The sequence below is a fragment of the Artemia franciscana genome, chromosome 7 (assembly GCF_032884065.1).
Source record: "Artemia franciscana chromosome 7, ASM3288406v1, whole genome shotgun sequence".
Lineage (NCBI taxonomy): Eukaryota > Metazoa > Arthropoda > Branchiopoda > Anostraca > Artemiidae > Artemia > Artemia franciscana.
In genome coordinates, this window is record NC_088869.1 from 63,745,658 (window position 1) to 63,770,637 (window position 24,980).

Below are 24,980 nucleotides of genomic sequence, written 5' to 3' on the forward strand. Positions count from 1 at the left end.
AAAAATTTAGAACTGTAGAATAACTTGTTTCCCTTCTTTGGAGAAATTCAGAACAGAAACGTGACTTTTTCTCTTCTTTAGCAAAATTCAGAACAGAAGTTGAAATTTTTGGTATATTATCATCATTAACAGAAGTTTTTTGCAACACGTGTTGACATTTCAATCACAGTTCAATTAATGATAATAAAGTTCTCCGGATAGTCAGGGCTCTGCTCATATTATTTTATTTCATCGATAAAATACTTAGCAGACATGTCGATGCGATAGGGCTGTCATCGGAATGATGCCAATGCTGCCAGGAAAGAACTATCACAAGACGTAATAACAAGACCAGATTGTGACTTTCACTCTCTGTGAAAGATATATAGCAGTCGTGTATTAAAAAAAAACGACATTGAGAGGCAAAAGGCTAAGAAGTACTCGGAAAAAGGGCAAAAATTCTTGGAAATAGAATTGTCAGAATGGTGCCAAGAAACTCCCCTGAAACACAGATGACAATGGCTGAGCAACTTTGTTTCTATAGCCACCTGTTACAGAAAAACCATTATCTGTTCAAATGGTCGGGTGTCATGGGATCCATTTGGGCATATAATCAAAAACTGACAAGCAACTATGTCAAATCATCGAGTGTTGTCGAAATGGTGCCAAGAAATTCCCTAAAATATAGATCTCAAGGCATAGCAACTGATAACAACGCTGATGTATTTGATCTTCAATTTTCATTACTGCTATTATTCTGTTCAATGATGGCATATGTTGGTAAACTACCAGTGATAATATTAACGTTCAGGCGATGGTTTGCTTTTCATTGAATTCTTTCATTTCCTTGGTGACGTTATCTCCCATAACTTTTTATTTTGCCCTTGATTTCACTGTTTATTACCAAATTATTTTCACGTAGGTAGCAGTTCTGATATATAGACAAGATATACTTTATGACGTTGGTGCTGGAGTTCAGCTGTCTTTTTTTACGTTCCGGGAATGTTAATTCCAATAATATGACGATATGGTTTATCAACGGGTAACGAGTTACCTGCAGCGTTAACAAGAAGTTTGCCATCGTCATCAACTATTAGTTTTAGTATTGCATTACCTTTAAGCACTATCATCTCTGGAAATTTAACGCTGGTATATACACCACTGTGTCTTTTGAATTTTTTCAATACCCAAAGAAATGTCCACTATGAAAGTCACCATGAGGGCGACCACGTAAAAGAAAAACCAAAAACCATGTTTGCCAAAGATTACATGTCAATTTAAGATATGAAAAAAACACTGAAAAATTTTAAGTTCAAAAAAATCTAAGTTCAAAAAATTAAGTTAAAAAAAAAATAAAAAAATATATATATATAAAATTTTAGCTATTTAAGATATGAAAAAAACTAAACAATTTTAAGTTAAAAAAATATAAGTTCAAAAAATTAAGTTCAAAAAAGTTGGGGCAACGCATCGGGGACCCCTGGAGGGAGCAAAGGGCCCTGGGGGGGGATATGGGGACCCAAATATCATGCGTAAGTCCGGTAATGGAAGACTAGTATGTCTGGGACCATTACATTACAAAAGGGATACCTGGCCGGCTATAGTCATTACAATTTTGAAACCAAAACAATTATCATTGACCATCAAAAGGACCAGTGTGCTCAGTACCATTAGGGTGCCAAAGGAATATGTTTGTCAAGCAACCATCTTAAATCACTGTGGTATGCATATTCTCGATTGATCCCAAAAAATCACTCGGAAACAACACATTGATAGCATTTGGTTCGAATGTGTTTCTAAGAATATAATAATACCATTGACTTGTTGGCTCACTTGACTAACGCATTGTTCTTGAAATTATAGGAAACGTACAAAGAAATTCTCGGAAACAAAATGTTGTCGGAATGATGCCAAGAAATTCCAAAAAACATTTATCTCCAGGCATAGCAATTCGTATTAACTAGGCACAAAACAGTGATGGTGAACCTCATGTGACTAGGAAAGAATGCATTGATAACATTTGCTTGAAAGTATCTATAAGAAAATAATAATAACAATGAAGTATTGATTCAGTTGACTACCACGTCGTTCTTTTCCCAACGGAAATCTCAGGTCCCATATTCGGTTCCAACACCAGACAAATTTTTTTTATAAATTTATTAGAAAAACTACTGAAGAGCCAAGAATGGGGAGATAGAAAAAAAGATGTCGCCATCTATAGCTTTATCAAACAGTTCGTGGTAACAGACTGTGGTAAGGAGCGACTCGGCGCAATAGCAAACGAAACTCAAAAACGGAATTTTGATACTAATAGATACATCAAAAGAATCATAATTTTATATTGATTTTAAATACATATGTTTCATCAAATTTAGTAATACACATCAAAAGTTAAGAGACTGAGAAAATGTTCCTTATTTTGGAAAATAGGGGGAACAAACCCTAAAAGTCATATAATCTTAACGAAAATCACACCATCGCATTCACCGTATCACAGAACCCTGCTGCAGAAGTTTCAAGCTCCTATCTATAAAAATGAAGAAATTCATATTTTTGCTGGAAGACCAATCACTGATGCGTGTTTATTTGATTGTTTTTTTTGTGTTTTTCCAAGGGGTGATCGTATCGACCCATTGGTCCTAGATTGTTACAAGAGGGATCATTCTAACGAAAATTAAAAGTTCTAATGCCCTTTTTAAGCGACCAAAAAATTGGGGGGCAACTAGGCCCCTTTCCACGCTATTTTTTCCCAAAGTCAACAGATCAAAACTTTTATCTAACCATTTTGTTCAGCATAGTCGAAAAAGCTAATAACTATGCCTTTGGGGACTAAATTCCCCTACATTCCCCCAAAATCCCTGGTGGAGGGGCTGCAAGTTACACACTTTGACCAGTTCTTACATACAGTAACGGTTATTTGGAAGTGTACAGACATTTTTAGGGGGATTTTTTCGGTTGGGGGTGAGGGGAGGGAAATACATGGAGGAATCCTTCCTTGGAGGAATTTGTCATTGCGGAAGAGAAATTATATGACGGGGGCGCACAATTTTCTAGCATTATTTAAAAAGAAGAATGAAAAAACGAGTGTGAAAAGTTTTCTCAACTGCAAGTAAGCAGCAACATTACAACTTAACAAGAACAGGAATTATTACGCATATGAGGAGTTCATCTCCTCCTAAATACCTCGCTCTGTACCCTAAAGTATTTATACTAATTTAAACTATCTATTTCTACGGCTTTTGTGATTCAGTGGTCATTCTTAAAGAATTGGGACAAAATTTAAGCTTTAATGTAAAGAGCGAGGTATTAACGAGGGGGCAAACCCTTCATATACGTAATAAAAACTACAAATATAGAAGTTCGCTAAGTATGTTAAATCGTAAGTTATGTATATTTTTACTAATAAAAACGTTCGTAAGAAATTAAAAGTTCCAGTTGCCTTTTTAATTAGCGAAAAGTTGGAGGGCAACTGGGCCTCCTCCTCTACCCCTTTTTTCCTCAAAATTGGCTGATCTAAACTAAGAGAAAGCGATTTAGCCACACAAAAAAATATACAAATTTTGTTTTAATTATTTATGTGCGGAGAGCCAAAATCAAACATGCACTAATTCAAAACCGTTCAGATGTTAAATAAAAAAAAACTATTTTTTTAACTGAAAGTACGGGGCAACAATAAAACTTAAAAAGAACAGAAATTACTCCGTTTATGAAAAGGGCTCTTAATAAAGAGTTTTGAAATTACAGTTACCATTGATTAGTTGTTGTTCTTTACCAGGTTGCAGAGCCTGCTGCAACCATTAACCATGGCAATAAATCCTATGATGATCTAATCTGCTACTAGCATAGTAATATGTTATTCTATGATTTGAGAAGATAAGGGAGTATAGCTAGAGAGAAAAGTCAAAGTCGACAAGGACCGCCTGTACAAGACCAGGGAGCAGCATACAACCTTTAGCAAATATCTACCTACAGGGGTATTTCTTCAATAAGGAGATAGATTAGCCTTCCAAAGTACAGAGTTACAGGAACAAATTATAGCTACTTTTAGCTAAAGAAAATGAAACCTGAAAAGAATTTGAACTGGGGCAATCTGAATTGGCCTTTACAAGAATTGAATGGTTCTGGCACTATTGAGTAATAGCATTGTCTCACTGATTTAAAAAAAACGAAAATACAAAAACAATAGGAGTACAGAAGTAGAAAAACAGATTTAGATCTCAAAAACACCTCAAAGGCTTCAAATACATCACTAGGAACTTTTACCCTGAAGATTTACTCAGATATGCTGGATGTCATTACTTCTTTTTTTTTACACCAACTTGAATTTTCAGTCTTATCATTCCTCACTCTTTAATCTGGCATCAAATTAGTAAAATTCAAAATTAGCTGGACCTTGGTATTTTTTACTAACTTAAAAAAAATCTTCAATAGAATGCATTACCTCAGTTGTTTGTAGCTCTACTAAAACTTCATCGTCTTTTCCTTCAACAGGGGTTGGCAATATAGTCTCAAGCAACAATACCCCTCCAGTGTCATGTCTTAGGCCTACAGTTTGGCCGTTAACAGCAAAAATGGCTGCACTACCTGGCAAGAAGACAAGGGTAGTATCTAAAAAAAAAAAAATTAGACGAGGTATTTCACAAACTTTTTGAGTTTAAATTTGGCAGCATTATTAAAAAGAATAGCTACAAGAAGGTCCCAAACTTGGACAGCGAGTGGAACCTTTCAGGAATGGAGGGCTGAAAACGTATGAAGCTATTTTTAAACCTTTTTTTAGTGTAGTTGTCAATATTATCCTAGTAGATTCCAGCTTTGTTTGTCAACAAGATCCTTACTTCTTTGACAACAAACAGGTAAGAAATCACATTTTTTTTACTGCTTTTGACATCAGTGTTATAATAATACAACTAAATTAGTATCTGTTTTGCCATATTAGTGTTGAATGGTAACATAAGGGTAAAATGGAAAACTTTTTGTTCAGTTTTTCTGGCACTTTCAAATTAAGCAAAGCGATAAAAAGATTTCTAAAGTAGTAGAATAAGAAAAAAGAGAAATAAATTCAAACAATTTTACAAAACTAGAAGCAGAATAAGGAAAGATCATACTGGTTACTTCTTATTTATATTATTGTGTTGCACATAGAGAGTTGCATTTGCATCATTTTTCCATACCAACAGAATACTTGCATGTAGAAATTTTTTTTGACAGTTGTCATCAAAACTTAACAGTTTTCAGAGAAATATGACACTTTGTAGTAATTTCTCCTTCAGAGAGTGTACAAAGTATTAAATCTGTTTATATTTCTATTTGCCTTTAGTTCTTCCTTGTTCAATCTGACTCCAAAATATATATAAATTTAATTAGTTACATATTTCATATAATTCAAATTCTCTAATGCCCTTTAATTCTAATATATTTGGACAATGTCTGCTGGACTTGCAGGCAAAATGGGGGACTGAAGATACCTGGACTCAAAGGTAAACAAGGAACCTAAGCTTAGTAGGCCACCCACCTAGAGTCTCAGAGGGGCAACTGAGTTTTAGGATTGACACATGACTAACAAGTCCCCTTGACTTGCAGGAAAACAGAGAAACCTTAATTTTTTAAACTGTTTGAGTTTATAGCAGAGGTAAATGGTGGGAATTACTATGACTCTTGGCAGGAGTAACTTAAATACTTGTGTATTTGCTTTTGGAGAGGCTCTGCTTGAATTAAGGATTTATTGGATAAATCCTTAACTCAACATTAAGTTGACACTAAGTTCCAAAACAGCTCTCAGATAAGCAAAAAGAAAACTAAAAACAGATTGCCACAGAGATTCCTAGTGTTCCGAGTCTGATATTTATTTTTATTTTTAATCAATTGTAACTGGTGACAAGACTTAGGTACATTGCTCCACTCCAGAAACAATGGTACAATTTTTACAATGGAAGACACATGATTCACCACAACCCAAAAGAGCTTGTCAACTGAAGATTATTTTGACTGTTTCCTTTGACTACAAAGGTGTTGTTCATCTTGAGAATTCTCCAAAAGGACAGACCATAACAAAGGAATACAATATTCATTCTCTTATGCCATTTGTAAGATGCTGTATGAAGAAATAGAGCAGAGTTTAAGGAGCCTGGTACTTGGAAATCGCATCACAATAAAACACCAGCCCATTTGGCCCCTGTTGTGCAGCGGTTTTGGCCAAACATGATATTCCAGTTGTTTTTCAGCCCCCTCCCCCTCCCCTATTCACTGGACTTAGCTCCATTTGATTATTTTGTTCCCAAAGATAAAAATGGCACTTAAGGGTAAACGTTTTCAAGATGTAGATGAAATAAAACAGAGCAGCCACAAGCAATTTCTAAAAATGACGTCCAGGTATGTAAGAGAATGAAGGAGATATTTTGAATATCTTAATATCTTTGGAGATATTAGGATATTTTGAAGGAGATTGAATGTAAATAACTTTATCTGATTAACAAGAGCTAAGAGCTCATATGGCACTTGTGACGAGGCGAAAAGAGCTAAGAGCCAAAAGATCATATGGTATGAGCTCTAACAAAATTCTATGAATCAATAGATTGATTTAAAAAGGAAAATAAGAGGCTTAATGCCGGTCAAGATTTAAAATAAGAGCTCTGAGTCACGATGTCCTTCTAAATATCAAAATTCATTAAGATCCGATCACCCACTCCTAAGTTATAAATACCTAACTTTTTCTTATTTTTCCTCTCCCTTTAGCCCCCCAGATGGTCGAATCTGGGAAAACGACTTTATCAAGTCAAATTGTGCAGCTCCCTGACACGCCTATCAATTTTCATCGTCCTAGCACGTCCAGAAGCACCAAACTCGCCAAATCACTGAACCCCTCCCCCCAACTGCCCCAAAGAGAGCGAATCCAGTACGATTCTGTCAATCACGTATCAAGGATATTTGTTTATTCTATCCACCGAGCTTCATCCGGGTTCCTACACTTCAAGTGTTTTTCCAAGATTTCCCCCTCCAACTCCCCCAAATGTCAAACGATCTGGTCGGGATTTGAAATAAGATCTCTGAGACATGAATTCTTTCTAAAAATCAAATTTCATTAAGATCCAATCATCTATTCGTAAGATAAAAATACCCCAATTTTTACGTTTTCCAAGAATTCCGGTTTCCCCCTCCAACTCCCCCCAACGTCACAGGATCTGGTCGGAACTTAAAATAAGAACTTCAAAACACAAGATCTTTCTAAACATCAAATTTCATTAAGATCTGGTCACCCTTTCGTAAGTTACAAATACCTCAATTTTCAAATTACCCCCCCCCTCCAATTCCACCAAAGAGAGCAGATCCGGTCCAGTTATGTCAGTCACGTATCTTAGCAAGGTTTTTATTCTTCCCATCCAGTTACATCCTGATCTCTCCGCTTTAAGTATCTTCTAAGATTTCTGATCCCCCCCAACTGCCCCCCCCCCCAATTACGCTTGATCCGATTCAGATTTAAAATAAGAGATCTGGGTTACGAGGTCCTTCTAAATATAAAGTCTCATGAAGATCCGATCACTCCTTCGTAAGTTAAAAATACATCATTTTTCTTATTTTTCAGAATTACCCCCCCCCCCCAATAGATCAAATCCGTTCCAATTATGTAAATCACGTATGTAAGACTTCTGCTTATTTTCCCCACCAAGTTTTATCCCGATCCCTCCAATCTAAGCGTTTTCCATGATTTTAGGTTCCCCCACCCCAAACGTCCCCAAACGTCACCAGATCCAGTCAAGATTTAAAAAAAGAGCTTTGACACACGATATCCTTCTAAATATGAGATTTCATTGAGATCCGATAACCCGTTCGTAAGTTAAAAATACCTCATTTTTTCTAATTTTTCAGAATTAACCCCTCCCCCAACTACCCCAAAGAGAGCGGATCCGTTCCGATTATGTCAATCACGTATCTAGGACTCGTGATTATTTTTTCCACCAAGTTTCATCCCGATCCCTCCACTCTAAGTGTTCTTCAAGTTTCAGGTTTCTCCCTCCCACCCCCCCCCCCCCCAATGTCACCAGATCCGGTCGGGTTTTAAATAAGAGCTGTGAGCCAGGATATCCTTCTAAATATCAGATTTCATTGAGATCTGATCACCTGTTTGTAAGTTAAAAATACCTCATTTTTCTAATTTTTCAGAAATAACCCCCCCCCCCCCCAACTATCTCAAAGAGAGCGGATCTGTTCTGTTTATGTCAATCATGTATCTAGCACTTGTTTTTATTTTTCCCATCAAGTTTCATCCTGATCCCTCCACTCTAAGTGTTTTCCAAGTTTTAGGTTTCCCCCTCCCAACTCCTCCCCCCCAATGTCACCAGATCCGGTCGGGATTTAAAGTAAGAGCTCTAAGACACAATATTCTTCTAAACATCAAATTTGATTGTGATCCGATCACCCGTTCGTAAGTTAAAAATACCTCATTTTTACTAATTTTTCAGAATTCCCCCCCCCAACTACCCCACAGAGAGCGGATCCGTTCTGATTATGTCAATCATGTATCTGGGACTTGTGATTATTTTTCCCATCAAGTTTCATCCCGATCCCCAACTTCCCGCAATGTCATCACATCCGGTCGGCATTTAAAATATGAGCTCTTTGAAACAATATCATTCCAAATATCGAATTTCATTAAGATCCTATCACCTATTCATAAGTTAAAAATACTTAATTTTTTTCTATTTTTTCCGAATTAACCGGCCCGACACTCCCCCCCCCCCAGATGGTCAAATTGGATAAACGATTATTTCTCATATAAGCTGTTCTCGTCCCTGATACGCCTGCCAAATTTCATCGTCCTAGCTTACCTGAAAGTGCCTAAAGTAGCAAAACCGGGACCAACAGACAGACAGACAGACAGAACAACAGACAGACAGACAGAATTGGTGATTGCTATATGTCACTTGGTTAATACCAAGTGCCATAAAAATATGAAAGTCTGTTTCAACAGGCTTGTATGCTACAAATCAAATAAACTACCTTGTCAAATAGCCTTGCCCAACAACTTTGTGATGTAGCCCAGTAAACAGATACTGATCTCCAATTTTAAAAAGGGCTGTGGTCAAATATGGCTCTGAAGCACGGGCATCAAAAAAGCATATGAAGATTTACTGGATATTTTCTAGAGAAATTGCCTTTGGGTTGTTCTGGGTACCTGGCTGACTGATTGTATTACAATCAGTAGACTGTATGAAAAGTGTGGTTCAATACCGTCCCTACCCTAGTCCCTACCCCGGGACCACAGAAAGGTCCTTCTAGAGTGGTGTAGGCTCCCCCAAGGCGTCCCCAGGGTCCAGGAGCCATTTTTAAAGGACCATGGATCCTTTTGCATCCTTTTAAGGGAAAATTTGACACTGGGGGAGGGGGGGTCGATGGCCCTAGGGCCATGGGTCCTAGGCTCAAAATGCGCATAATTATCTGATAAAAATCAGCCAATCAGAAATCAGGTCAGCGAACCATCTTGGCAAATCAGAGAAAAGCTCCTAGGGGATTATTGTTCCCATAAATTCTGGATCACAGAATTTAGAAGTTCAATTATCTTGAAATTCTTCTTGAATAAGGTTTATTTTATTTTATTTTCTATTTTATTGGTGTTTATGTGTTTTAGTGTCAAGTAAGTATTAACACCTTACCAAGGTAAGGTGGTTTTATAATAAAAAAATAAATAAATTTAATAACAAAGCCTAATCTTCCAAGGCTGTTTAGGTTTTCTTTGGTTTGATATAGGTCTATGTCCAATGTTTCAAACTTAGGGTTTTTTAAGATATTGAGAGCAGATTCAAAGTCAGGGAATATTATGATGCATTTATTGCTCTGCTTTCGTTCAATTAGGGTCTCTAAGCCCAAATTGAATGCAGCTACTTCAGCTATTGGGATACTAGTCCCTGACTTGTGTTTTTCCATAATGCATAGGCTGTGCTCTTTTAAAAAGCAACCACTTCCACATCCCTCTTCATATAATGACCCATCAACATATAGTTAGGTATTTCCATTATATTCCTTTTCTAAGACCTGATGAAATGATGGGTTGCATTTTGGGTTTAAGTTTTATTTAAACCCTTGTAAGCAGTTTGTGTACAGAATTTGTCCTGACTCATTTGAAATAAGTGAGCTAAGAAAGTTGAAACAGGACTTGAAATTGTGCATCAAATCTAAATCATCTGTTGGGAAAATGAAAGCTAGTTAGCCTGAGATTACTGCTATGCTCAAAGAGAAACTGTTTGTTGCCATCCTGAAGTAAGTTTCTCCTAACATGACTTGTACTGATGTAGAATCCCTTGTTCCAAGGGCATCAAGGACAATAGAAATCAGCAACTTTGAGCATTCCAAAGTGTTTAAGCTGTATTTTGGGACCAGGAAGGACCTTGAAGATTTTCTTGTGGTATCAGTTTGGGTTGGCTTTGAGAAGCTGCCTGCAGAAGATTTCAAATTTCTCCCAAAAAGTTTATTTTCCTGTTATGAAGTTGGTCATATAGTGGCCAACTGTGTATTAGTGCCTATTTTTTGTTATTGTAGTGCTTCTGACCGCACCTCCACAAAGGATAATAAGTGCACAAAAGATATGGACTGCAGTTTGTGCAAAAAAAAGGCCATACATACAACAGTGTAAGATGTCTGGCTAATCAGGCAAAAAACAATGCTAAACCCCATCAAAATGAGTCTGAAACCTGCCTACTCAAGGTTCAATGAAGAAATAAACCAAAGATCCTCCATCTCTTATACATTTGTCTCGTGGAATTTAAATGGAAATTTGCTAAATCATTCTGTGTTTTTAAAGGACTTTTTATCTAAGTGTGACATAATGTGTATTCAGGAGCAATTAGCAACTACTTAGAGCCTGAGCCTTTTGGAACTGTCAACCAATCATAAAGTGTTCTTGGTCTCAGCTTACTGATCTCAGTCTTTTGACCAGCCTTGTGGTAGTCTAGCAACCTTTCTGAAGTCAGTTTATCCTTCATCCATTTTTGATTCAGCAAGTGACTTTTTGGCAATCAGAATCTGGAATTTTATTGTGCTAGATATTTATCTGCCCACAAACTACCGTGACAACCAATCTGAAATACTTTTTGCCATTAGTGCTTCTTGTTTATCCAAATGTTTGTGAAAAATAAAAGAGCACAGTTTATGCTTTATTGCAACTGGTGACTTCAATTTTTGATTTAACCAACCCACATAATTCTTGTGGTGATTCTGATTACTCAGGTATTATTTTTGGACCGTTGAATGATGATTGTGTAGTTGCACTGAAGAATGAGAGTTTTACTTATGTCTATAATTTGGGTAGTACATCTAACTTAGACCATGTTTGTCATACATCATCTGTAACTATTGCCAAAGTTGTTGTTAGTAATTCCAATTTTATGTCAGATCACTTCCCTTTGTCTGTTAGTGCTCTGATTGGTGATTGTGGCCCTTCTTCTAACTGGCTTCTAAAAAATCAATCTATTTTATGCTAATGATTGGGATAAGGCATCTCTAGATCTTTTCCAGAGTGTGTGTAATGATTTCCTCACAAAAATTTGTGTCCATTTTGATTTGTTGATGCAGAATTCAAGGAAGAATATGTATGATTTTTTAGTTAGACTGAACATTTATTGTATTGAACTTACTCATGCCCTAGCTTTTGCAGAAAAATTGGCAGTACCTATTAGGTGAATAAAAGTTGGAACTGAAGAGCCTGGCTGGTCAACTAATGATAATTTACAAAATGCTTGCTTATCTGCTAAGTTTTGGCTTTCAGTTTGGATTGAAGAAGATAAACCACACAATGGATGGCTGCAAAAACTGTATTATGCTAAACGCCAGTTGGCAAAGTACCTTTCTCTTTATTGAAGCTCAATTATTTTGTCTTGTTTGGAAGAGGTTTGGTCTTGGTCAAATAAGTTGTGGTCCAGTCTTGTAAAAGATATGCCAAGTCAAATACCATCTTGTAAACCACTTTTCTCATGGGTTGAGTATTATAAAAGGAGAATTTTCTGTTCCAATTCCACATCTGCAAAATAGTTTCAATGTGAAACTTTAATATTTTTTGAGCATGCTTCTAGTCCTTGACTGGTTATTTCCAAGAGCTGGATTATTTCTAATAATCAGTTAATAACCAATTGCAATTAGTAAACTGAAGAGAAAAAAAGTCTAGAGGATTTGATAGGATATCTGCACAATATTTGTTGTTGTTTGGTGAACTGTTTATGGAACACTTAGTACTCCTTTACCAAATAATATTTAATCTGGGATTTGTCCCTGATTCTTTTTCAATTGGATGTTTTACTCCTATCCCAAAGAAGAATAAACCTTCTTCTGAATATTTGTCTCTTTGCAGAATAACAGTTGCAACTTTATTTTGTAAAATTTTTGAAAAATTGATAATTGATGAATTGAGAACTAAATGCACAGTTCAGGCCCACCAGTTTGGTTTTCAGTCTTGCCTGGGGTGTGGTCATGCCCTTTCTGCTTGGTATATGGTTTAGTTGATGAAGAAAAATACTGGGAAAGTATTGCCTCAAAGCTATCATATGAAAACACTATAAAGACACTTGCTTTGATAAAAGCATTTAAAGTTAAATTTTAATCTACTGGATAAAATTGATTGTATTTATTTTCAATGTTATCAGCAATAAAATATTATTATGATGAATCTTAAAGTTTTTTTTAAAACTCTTCACCCATAAGGGTTTGCATAAATAAAAGAATATGCTAATGTTAGTAAAACAAATAAATACATATACAATAAATAACTATATTCTTCAAAGAAGTAAAATAGCCATAACCTGATACCTATAATTGGTTTGTCAACTGGTGGCACCAAATGTAATTCTTGGCCTTGGTTGACAGGTTTATATCTGTCCCTATGCTATGGATAATTAGATGACTGCCTAAGCAAATATAAATTAAAATGGATATTTAAGTCATAATTAAAATGATTGTCACAAATAAGTGTAGGTGTGTCACCATTTAAACCCATGTAGAACTTAAATGTAAAGATTTCAAGCCACTTTGGAAAAAGGAAAAACAAACATATGATGGTCCTTTTTGGGATTTCTTTTTTTGGGGGGCATTTTAACATAAAAAATGTAAATAATATATGTAATAATAAATGTAAAATTTTAAGGAAAAATTTTACCCTGGGTGGGAGGGATGGGCCATAATTCCTAAAAAAAAAGTTGACTCCACAAAAGTTGCTATTTGGAAATATGCATTTTTGCATGCTTCCCGGGATATAATTTTTGCCATGGATACAATTTTAAGGGAAAGTTTTACACTGGAAGAGGTTGAAATTGGGCAAAATTCCTAAGCAAGATTTTGATGGATACGAAATTCAAATAGATACAATTTAAAAGGGAAATTTTAAACTGGGTGGGAGGGATCGGCCATAATTCTTAAGAAAATTTGACTCCACAAAAGTTGTTATTTGGAAAAATGCATTTTTGCATGCTTCCCTGGATATGATTTTTGCCAGGGATACAATTTTAGGGGAAAATTCTACACTGGAAGAGGTGGAAATTGGGCAAAATTTCTAAGCAAGATTTTGATGGATACGAAATTTAATTAGGTAAAATTTTAAGGGGAAATTTTAAACTGGGTGGGAGGGATGGGCCATAATTCCTAAGAAAAAGTTCTTATTTGGAAAAATGCATTTTTGCATGCTTACCTGGATATAATTTTTGCCAGGGATACAATTTTAAGTGAAAATTTTACACTATAAGAGGTAGAAATTGGGCATAATTCCTAAGCAAGATTTTCATGGATACAAAATTTAAATAGATAAGACTTTAAGGGGAAATTTTACACTGGGTGGGGGGGATGGGCCATAATTCTTCTGAAAATTTCCCAAGATAGGCCCACATTTTTGCATAAAAACAAATTTTTAAGATAAAATTTTAAGGGGAAATTCCTAAGCCAATCTCGGACATAGGCTCCCCTAAGGCAAGAGACTTATATTGGGGGTAATGGGAATAGGGGCAATAAAAACTACTCCAAAATGTCAATATATTTGGAAATTAACAGGTTTTCACACTTTTAAGGGGAAATGTTACACTATGCATTGACATTTTGCTTATATACTAATAGATTTTCACGCTTTTTCGACACGATTTTTGTGAAAATTTGGGGGACCACTCCAAAATATCAATATATTTAGAAATGAACAGGTTTTCACACTTTCAAGGGGAAATTTTATACGATGCATTGACATTTTGCTTATATAATGTTATTTATGCTATTTATGACATCATATAAGACAAGGCTTTTTGGGGGATAAAATTTTAAGGGGAAATTTTACCATGGGTGGGGGGATGGGCCATAATTCCTAAGAAAATTTTCCCACATAGGCCCGAGAAACTTCTGCACCCGTTGTAGCTGGCCGTCGGTCCTTTTGCAAGTTTTCGATTGACTTCCCGTTGTATACTAGCAAATCATATATCATTATTCGTAACTTTTTATGCTCTTTTCATTTTTTTATTCATTTATTTCATATAACATTTTTTAAACAGTTTCTCTATATTTTACACATCGTTCAAGACAAAGGAAGTAGGAACAGGATGTGATTATGCTTTCCCAGGTCATCTATGCCAGTAAAAGGATGTAATTAACCTATCAAAATTATTCCGGTCAAAATTTGCATAATTTGCGAACCATCTCGGCCAATCAGAGAAAAGCTTCTAGGGAATTCCCATAAATACTGGATTACAGAATTTAGAAGTTCTATTATCTTGAAATTCTTATTGAATAAGGTTCATTTTATTTTATTTTCTATTTTATTGGTGTTTAAGTGTTTAAGTGCCAAGTAAGTATTAACACCTTACCAAGGTAAGGTGTTTTTATAATAGTATTTAGCACCGGGAGAGCTATATGAAAAATGGAGGAGGCACTCTCTAATTAGAAAGTGACATCCATGTAGGTTTATATAGTGAATTCCCGTGTAGGAGTATAGGAACCGCAAGTACCAGGAATCATTCGGTACTTCGGCAATACTGATAGAGTGTATTTTAACATAAAAAATTTAAATAATATATGTAATAATAAATGTAAAATTTTAAGAGAAAATTTTATACTGGGTGGGAGGGATGGGCCATAATTCCTAAAACAAGTTGACTCCACAAAAGTTACAATTTGGAAATATGCATTTTTGCATGCTTCCCGGGATATAATTTTTGCCATGGATACAATTTTAAGGGAAAGTTTTACACTGGAAGACGTTGAAATTGGGCAAAATTCCTAAGCAATTTTTTATGGATACAAAATTTAAATAGATAAAATTTAAAGGGGAAATTTTAAACTGGGCAGGACGGATGGGCCATAATTCTTAAGAAAAGTTGACTCCACAAAAGTTATAATTTGGAAATATGCATTTTTGCATGCTTCCCTGGATATAATTTTTGCCATGGATACAGTTTTAGGGGAAAATTCTACGCTGGAAGAGGTGGAAATTGGGCAAAATTCCTAAGCAAGATGTTCATGGATACGAAATTTAAATAGATTCCTAAGATCCTAAGAAATAATATAATTCCTAAGAAAATTTTCCCACATAGGCCCGAGAAACTCATGCATTCGTTGTAGCTGGCCGTCGGTCCTTTTGCAAGTTTTCGGTTTATTTTCCGTTGTATACTAGCAAATCATATATCATTATTCGTAACTTTTTATGCTCTTTTCATTTTTTTATTCATTTATTTCCTATAAAATAAATTATATATTTCCTATAAAATTAAATTAAATAAATAATAAAAATAAATTAAATAAAAAAAATAAATTAAATATTTCCTATAAAATTTGAAAGAAGTTGACTCCACAAGAGTTGTTATTTAGAAAAATTCGTTTTTGCATGCTTCCTTGGATATAAGTTTTGCCATGAATACAATTTTAAGGGAGAATTTTACACTGGAAGAGGTGGAAATTGGGCATAATTCGTAAGCAAGATTTTCATGGATACAAAATTGAAATAGAAAGTGGAAATTTTAAATTGGTTGGGGGGGATTTTCATGGATGCAAAATTTAAATAGAAAGTGGAAATTTTACGCTGGTTGGGGGGGATGAGCCATAATTCCTATGAAAATTTCCCAAGATAGGCCCACATTTTTGCATAAAAATAAATTTTTAAGATAAAATTTCAAGAGGAAATTCATAAGCAAATTTTAGTGAAAACTGGGGGGGGGACCTATCCAAAATGTCAATATATTTCTAAATTAACAAGTTTTCACGCTTTTACGATCTGACTTTTGTGAAAATTTGGGGGAGCTCTCCAAACTGCCAATTTATTTCCCAATTAACAGGTTTTCACGCTTTTAAGGGGAAATTTTACACTGGGCGAGGTGGAAATTGAGCAAAATCCTTAAGCAAATTTCCGCGAAAATTGTGTGGATCTCTCTAAAATGTCAATCAATTTCCCAATTAACAGGTTTTCACGCTTTTTTGACCAAAAGTTGACTCCACAAAAGTTGTTATTTGGAAATATGCATTTTTGCCTGCTTCCCTGGATATAATTTTTGCCTTGGATACAATTTTAAGGGGAAATTTTACACTGGGAAAGGTGAAATAGGGCAAAATTCCTAAGCAAATTTCCCCAGAAAGTCCCAGTACTGTTTTAGAGGGTCCTGGTCCTTGGTAATAAAAATATTATTAGTTTAAATTTCAGTTTAATTGGCCCACAAATCCTTAATGTATTAAATAAAAAACTAATTTTTTTTAACTGAAAGTAAGGAGCGACTTTATAATTTTAAACAAACAGAAATTACTCCTTATATGAAATGGGTTGTCCCCTCCCCCATCCCTCGCTCTTTACGCTAAAGCTTTTAATTATTTTGAAAAGTAGAATTGTGGCAAAGAGTCAAACTTTAGCATAAAGAGGGAGGTATATATCTCCTCCTAAATACCTCGCTTCTTATGCTAAAGTATTTTTAGAACCCCTCATATTTTTTCATTGTTTTTTTATAGTAATGCTAGACAATCCTGCGCCCTTTTCATTGAATTTTCTTCCCCCATGACATATTCCTCCAAGGAAAGATCCTCCCAAATAGCCCCCTCCCATCAACCCCTACCCCTAAACCAAAAAAAATTCCCCCTGAAAACGTCTGTACACTTCCAAATAACCATTGATATATGTAATCATTGGTCAAAGTTTGTACCTTGCAGCCCCTCCCCCAGGGATTGTGGGGGAGTAAGTCATACCCAAAGACATAGTTATTATGGTTTTTGACTATGCGGAACAAATGTCTATCTAAAAATTTTAATCTGTTGACTTTTGGAAAAATATTTGTAAATCCAAGGCCCTGACACCTGCCTGGAGAGATGTTACCAGACAGCCCCCAGGGCACTTAGATCCTTTAGCAATTTTACCGCAGGATTAAATTTTAAGGGGAAATTTGTACACTAGGGGTGGATTGGCCACAATTCCTAAGCATATTTTCCCAGACAGACCCTAGAAAACCCTAGGAACATTTTAGAGGGATAATTAAAAACACTTTAGCGTAAAGAGAAAGGTTCATTACTACTCTTGCATAGGTAAACCTTTCGTAGGCGTAATCATTTCTGTTCTTATTAAGTCTTAATGTTGCACCTAGCCTCGTGCCGCGTTGTACAATTGTGCCTATTGTATAAAAGTGCGTAGAAATGTGAAATAAGTGTCAAAATTATAGAAAACAATTTTAATTAATAATTTTAATAGTCAGTCAGGTTTTAACTTATTTATTATATTCATTAAATTCATTATAATTTAAATACACGTTTTTGAATTCACAAGCAAAAAAAGGAAACTGACACTAGTTTCCTTTTTTAGATGACCAAAGAAATTGAAACCATTATTCGTGAAGAATCCTCGATTATGACCATGCCTGCCCCTGGACCGATTCTGAATGCCCCTGAACATACTTTGAATGCCCCTAAACATACTTTGACTGCCCCTAAACCCACCTTGACTGCCCCTGAACTAACCTTGACTGACCCTAAACCAACCTTGACTGTCGCGGGACCGACCTTGACTGCACCTGGACTAACCTTGACTGCCCCTGGAACACACCCGGCCTCTTTGATCGCACCCGAGGATGACTCTAGGAATCCTTCCATGACCCTTGCTGTTTCGAAGGATGTAAAAGGGAAGAAGCCAAGGAATTTCTTCACTATTTGCCAATTTTGCCGCAGATCGTTCTACAAATTGGACAAACACTTACTGGCGAAGAAAGGAAGCTGTAGCAAGAATACCAATGGAGAATTTTGGTCAGTAAAGAAGCAAAGGAAATGCATGAATTGGCCAAGGATGAGCTTGCAGAGAGGTCTCAGAACAAGTCATATAACATTGCACGGTTTCTGCAAGGCTTTGTCGGCTATGACCGGAATATATTTTGACCCTCTAAATCTACCGGACCGCGCACTTTCATTCGAGGACACTAGGCCAGTGACTGTACCTGCCCCCAGACCAGCCAATCCTGAAGGCACATGCACACACACAAACACACACACAGCACACGTGGCAGGGCCATCAACATCGGCGCTGCCACAGCAATCACCACCTGTCTTGGAAACAGATCTTTTCTCCGGTAAGCAATTAAGTTTGTCCTCTCAAATCCGTCGGAGAAGAGTCTCAGAAGAGTCAGACCCCGAAGATGTTGTGGACAGCGACGAGGGGGGAAGCCTCTACGCTCCAGAGATCCCTGAGGACGAATCTTCGGAGGAGGAGGAGGAAAAATCGGAGTTGCGAAGTGAATACTACAAGAAGGATTGGAATTGGACATCTGATATCAGAAAAAAGATGCAGAAACACGGGCTGTATGACATCTACACCACCAATGTCAAAACAGAAGAGGAGGCGAAGAAGATGGCCTATGGAATCGAATTGATGAAGAAATTTGAGAAATGGTCTGCGGAATGTAGAGAGAGGAGTACCAGAAAGTATAGGAATACTTTTGGGTGCGCTCAAAAGATTATATACTTTATCTTAGAGGGAACAAAGTATAATTGGAAGAATTTCCACACGTCAACTCTGCCATGTCGGCTATAAGCTTCTTGGATAGGAAGCAAAAATCTCTTGCAACGGTATAGATGAGGCACCGAGAGCTCCAGCGGACTTTCAATCCAAACTCTTTCACTATAGACGACCAGAGGAACTTGAAAGCTGGCGTGGAGAAGTTCATGGCCCCTGTGATCACGCGGCTAACAAGAAATCGGCTGGTTGAAGAGGTCCACACAAACCTCACTGCATACCTCTGCTTTTTGGTTTCATTTATGTACGGTCATCGGCCTGGAGTTCCGGAGAATATGACGGTGACGGAGTTTTTGAACCGGCGGTATGTGGAGGAGGAAAATATGTTCGTCATACTTGTTGAAAAACACAAGACCGCTAGCATAAAGTCCGCTGGTGTTGCACTCAGTGTACGCGAAGAAGTCATTTTTAGAAATTACCTATCGTTCATTCGACCTGATTTGATAAGGCCAGACTTGCCAGAGCCAGAACAATTCCTTTTATCGATGTCAGGACAGAAGATAAAAAACACAAGCATAACATTGCGGAGGTTCCTGGAGAAAATTTTCCCAGGCGAAATGAGGCCAGGTGTTCGTGTTCCAAATCAGACTACGATACGCCACTTAATCGCGACTATTAATAGGAATGCGACCAACCTGTCAAAGGAGGACAGGGATATGATGTTTGAGTACCTGTGCCATTCAGAAATTACATCAAAGAATGCGTACGAAGCCTATGCGTTCCGCCGGATTGCTGCAAGCAGAGCCATCATGGAAAAGTGCACTCAAGAAGCTGAAAAATGTTCTGCTTCGGAAAAAATTGAGGACATGGTCGACGAAGAGGTTGCTTCATGCATGGATGAGGCAGCCAGGAAAAGGGTGGCCAAGGCAGTAAGTATACCTTAAAATTATGTGATATAGATTTCTTAAACAGTCTTCATCATTTTATATAATCCTTAAGTAATCCTTTTTAATAATTCTTTAATAAGATTTTAAGTAATTCTTTTCAGGCTTTCAACGAAACTAAGAATTAATTGACCCTTTTTTTCTTTCCAGACTTTCGACTTTTATATAATCCTTAAGTAATCCCTTTTAATAATCCTTTAGTAAGCTTTTAAATGACTTTTGTCAATTAACAGGTTTTCGGGCCTGTATTTTGCTAGAATCTATACCTCTATATTGTAAATAAATTAAATCTAACTGTATATTAAATCTAAATGTCTATTTCCTCATGTCTGTTTCCTCTTTTCTTTTCTTTTCGGGCTTTCAACTAAACTAAGTATTAATTGACCCTTTTCTTTCTTTCCAGGCTTTCAACCGTGTTCTGGAGGAACAGCCAATAGATGGAAGGGCCAAGTTGAAGACGGCTTCTCTGAAATTGATAAGAAGAATCAATCCAGAGATAAAAAGCACAGCCATATTGAAGTCTGTTAAGGATCTCTACAGGAAACAGCTCAAACAGGCTCGAGCTGAGGAGATCCTTAAAAAAATTTCGGAGAAGCGTGGAATAGGAGCAGATCTCACTGAGGCCCTCACAGAAGCTAGCTTACAGATGGCAATTCGTCGGCTAGGATACCAAGACACCGTGCCGTCTCTGGAAGAGGTCCAGCAGACTTACAGCAGGTTCAGGATCCCAAAACTCTTTCCTTCTGAGCCATTGGTAGATGACTATCTTACTCAATGTGTCCTTAATCAGTCCTGGCCGGGAATGACCGTAGCCCAGAGCCTCAACAAAGGAGCTGGACAAGGCGTTTATGCGACAATCCCGTTCTACAAAAATCAAGTAGTGGTTGAGATTCACGGGAAAAGGATGGCTACCATCGAGGCAAACAGACTCTTTCGGTCACTACTTGGAGAGGATGATGGAAGCAATTACTTTTTGACAGTTGACCAAGATGTTACGATAGATGCAAGAGAAGAGGCTTGCGCTTGCCATCCCCATCAGCAATGTTTCGGACGCCTTGTAAACCATAAGGCAAATGAGGATGGCCCGAATCTGAAGTCCAAGGCGTTGGTGGTTGATGGTCTGAAAAGACCTTTTCTCGTGGCGACACGAGACATCACGGCGGGAGAAGAGTTGTGCTTCGACTACGGAGTCAGGCCCGGCCAGTTCAATGAGGGCTATGAGCAGATGTTCCTCCTACCCGAGAAGCCCAGGAAGCGAAAGAGATAAGCCTTGATGGATTTAGCAATGGACGAGACACAAGAAGAAGTAAGGAGTGAGGAGCCTCAAATGGACACAAACACAAGCACACACACAGCCACAGACACAGAGCCATACACTCATACACATAGAAACACACTCACATACAATGGAGGAGATGTCAGAAGAAGCACGCAGTCCACCTTTGAAACAGACACCTTGGTGGGACAAAAAGCTGAACAAAAGAAATCTGCAGCGATGGAAGGAAATTCAGGAAATTTTTAGCAGCGATGATGAATCAATGTCGAGCCAAGAGCTGTCGGTAATTTTTCATCAAGTGGCAGGAACAAGTAGCAAGAAGACCAAACAATTGAAGATTGCAGAATGTAGTAAAGGTTTTGAGGCTGTGGCAAAGCGACTTTCTGCCACTCAGGAAGGGCAGCAAAAGAAGAGGAGAAAGAAAAAAAACAAGAAGAGCAAAGAAGACCACTGGGAAGTCAGTAACACACAATAGGTTTTTTTTTAATAATTGTTTTTAAGTAATCCTTTCAGGCTTTCAGCAAAACTAAGTATTAATTCACCCTTTTCTTTCTTTCCAGACTTTCAACTTTTATATAATCCTTAAGTAATCCCTTTTAATAATCCTTTAATAAGCTTTTAAGTAATAATTTTGTCAATTAACAGGTTTGTCAATGGAAAATCACTAACACACATCAGTTTTTTTTAAATAATTGTTTTTGTTATTAAATTACTGTCAGTGATTGTTTCACAAGATGACCGAAAAGTCACTAAACTACAATAATTTTTTTTAGAATAATTTTTATAATATTTTTTGTTATTTTAATACAATGACATTATATGACACAATACACATAATAATAAATATTACATGACACAGAGGATGAGGCCTACTGGGGAACCTCTTTAAAAAAGACGCGCCACTAGCCTTGACCTCTTGGGTGGTGTGGAACAAAGGCATCTTTTCCAGGTTTCATTCTCAAATCTCTGAAGATATTTGCCTGTGTAACAATGGAGCCACTCAATATTGGTGCTGATTAACAGAATGTACTACATTGGCAATTCAAGAAAATTTATAAGTGGCATGAAGACTAGTTGATTTCCATTTTTATTTAATTATTTCTTGTGGGGTGGCCATTTTTGGTACCCCATTATTTTTGGAAGGACAGATCCCCCACCCTAAGAAGGGGAAACCGAATAAACATGTCTAATAGCGTGTATGGGGCTGTTTGTTTTTGGATGTTTGTGTATGCATGTGTTGGTCTATGTGTGTATGTGTATGTGTGTGTGTGTGTTTCACTACATTTATCTGTGTGTGTTTTGTTTGCATGTTAAGATATGTGTGTTAGTTTCGCCTGAGCTGAGGCCGGGGGGATTTCATAATCTGACAGGGTCATTGGTTTTTCAAACCAATCACCAAAGTCACCTGGTCACCACAAACCTAGTAATGCCAGTATGCCCCTTGGAGTCAACAGTTCAACATCAAATAAACCAATTTCCTACTACCAAAGTCATAGTAGTCCATTCCTGTGACAAAAGGCTGTCAGTCAAAGTGTTTTATCCAAGAAGAATTGGATTTTAATCCTCAATGGGCCCTTAATACTCTGTGCACCCATAATGTGTAACGATTCCTCTGAGTTCAACCAAAAAGGAGCTCAATTACCATTACCCAGTTGGGTGACAAGTAAAAGGGTTATCCACAAGAGGAATAGCCCTGGGCCTTGTCTACTTGATGAGATCACTTGTACTCCTTGTACCATTGATTCCCTTAACCAATGGCCCACAACAAAAAGGCTAACGATACCAGTAAGCGAGACCAAATACCTCTCACCAAATCCTCTCAACATGAACACTTGACACAAAACTTGACGAGATCTCTTGCATTCTCTATAGGCGTTAAAATCAACGGCCCTATAGAAGCAAGGAGCCTAGAAGTGACGGTATCCAAATACCGTATGATAAAAACATCCGTCTCTCAGCCAGACGTAGTCCAAGCTCAAAGGCTGGACATACAATTTGCGTTCAAAATAGAGATGACGAGGCATTTGGCTATTAAACATATGTATTTGGTTTCCCCATCTTTGGGTGGAGGATCTGCCCTTACAAAAACGATGAGGCGCTCAAAAAATGGACACCTCATTAAACATAATTAAATAAACACTGAATAAGACTCTTCCTGCCACTTCTACAAAATCTTCTCTTGCTCTGTAGAAATTCTTCGGGTACTCGGCAATACAATTGGCTAGGGTATCAGGATGGCTATGCTGCTTCACGTGGCTTCGATCTCAAGGACTTGGTCGCTGATACTCGGCAACTGGTGAACACAGGATGACTTGTGGGACATCTACATGGGGTATTGGGGTAATCAGGTTCTCAGCTACTTACAAGGGGCATTGGGAACATCAAATTATATCCGCTATGAGGGGATAGGGTACAGCTATTTCAATGCTTGTGGAAACATCTCCACAAACTTACTGGGGGCAAATTGTTGCACTGGGTTATGGGAAATACATCTTCTTTGGCTACTCTGATAGGTGATGTGGTACATAACTTCGGTGGTGGGGAATACCTCTTTGGTGGTGAGGGGGATGTGTTGCTACGCCGGTTGGTGGGGATAAGTTGGGTCGGGAACATGGGGTATCCGTTGAAGGGTGGCTCTTCGGACCGTAGAGTTCCAGGCCCACCAAATGGTTACGTCTTTGTATAGAACGACTCTGGATAAAAACCCAAGCTGACGAGGGTTAAAGTATACTCCCAATGCCTTATAGCACTTTGGACTTATCTAACCCCGTCTGGTGAAGGTTATAGCTTCACACTTGATTGTTTCTAGGCCGTGGATTGATTTGATTGTTTTGATTAGCCAAGGGGCTATTCTGTACTTCTCCACTTTTTCTTCGTGAAGCCTATCCAGGTCGTATCCCTCGGCTCTAACCTGGGCGTCAAATATAACCCCATCCTCGCCTTTAATTGCAAAGATATCAGGTCTCCAACGTCCCATGGCTCTCGTGGTACCGGGGGTAAGGGTGGTGACGGATGGTTCCTTTATCACTCTGTACCCGTCATATTCTATCCATTTTGTGGTTATGTCTCTAACCCGGTCATGCTGTTTTATACGATTAGGGTGTGTTCTCACGCAACCCATCGAGACGTGATTCGCTGTCTCGGGTGCGAGGCAGCCGGCTCTACAATTTCTCAGCAAGTCTTGGCCCCTTGCCGTTCGGCTTCAGGTTGGGATGGCATTGATTCGGTGGTGGATCATTCTTTTATACCTCCTGCTATCTAAGTCGGCAGGGGGCTTATCCACCCAATTTTGGGATAGAGGAAAAGACCCAAGACCCTTCAGGGCCGCTCCATCACGGGATTTGTAGAGTTGGTTGGAGTGGTATTTATCGTAGCGTGTTTTGGACATGGCGTAGGTCTCGCCAACTTTCAGCAGTTTACGTAGGTAGTTACGGTGATTATCCATTTCGTTTGTTCTGCATATAGCTAGGAAAGAGTGGGGAGGCTCATAACAGGAAACCTTTTGAATTGTCTAGGCGCTTCGGCTGGCTCTAATTCGAGGGATCGAGAGCCTGAGCTCCTGGATGCCAAGGCCACCGTCTGATACTCTAGCGTGCAGGTAAGCGTTGGGCACATCATGCGGGAGGTCAAGGAACGCTCTCACAGGTGATCTCACGGACCTATCCAACGAGGCTAGTGACCCTGATGAAAAAGGGCTTAAAGTTAGCTGATGTACAAACTTATGGATGAAGAATTACTTCAAACAGAACAGACGTTGATGGGGGGTTAAGGGGGCCTTCTGAATCTTAGTAAGTAGAGTATTAATATCATTAAGAGTCGCCGGGTTTTTAACCCCATAGGGGGCCATATCCACACCTAG

At 37.7% G+C, this 24,980-nt stretch overlaps 2 protein-coding genes across 4 annotated transcripts in view; one reads left to right on the plus strand and one right to left on the minus strand.

Annotated features, from left to right (window-relative positions):
- Positions 1–19,906, plus strand: part of LOC136029589 (uncharacterized) — a 61,460-nt gene extending 41,554 nt beyond the window's left edge. Inside the window, exon 2 of the mRNA XM_065708084.1 lies at positions 19,419–19,906. Coding sequence (XP_065564156.1) covers positions 19,419–19,845 — 427 coding nt within the window. The 3' untranslated portion in view covers positions 19,846–19,906. The remainder of the gene's footprint in view (positions 1–19,418) is intronic.
- The window catches only part of LOC136029590 (baculoviral IAP repeat-containing protein 6-like), a 397,865-nt gene that overhangs the window by 361,680 nt on the left and 11,205 nt on the right, over positions 1–24,980 (minus strand). The window contains exons 2-3 of one of the 3 annotated variants that reach the window (XM_065708090.1): positions 11,812–11,986; positions 4,421–4,587 (exon numbers count right to left, since the gene is read on the minus strand). The exons of the other annotated variants lie outside the window; for them this stretch is intronic. The gene's annotated coding sequence lies outside the window, so the exon portion shown is untranslated. The remainder of the gene's footprint in view (positions 1–4,420; positions 4,588–11,811; positions 11,987–24,980) is intronic. 3 annotated transcript variants of the gene reach the window in all.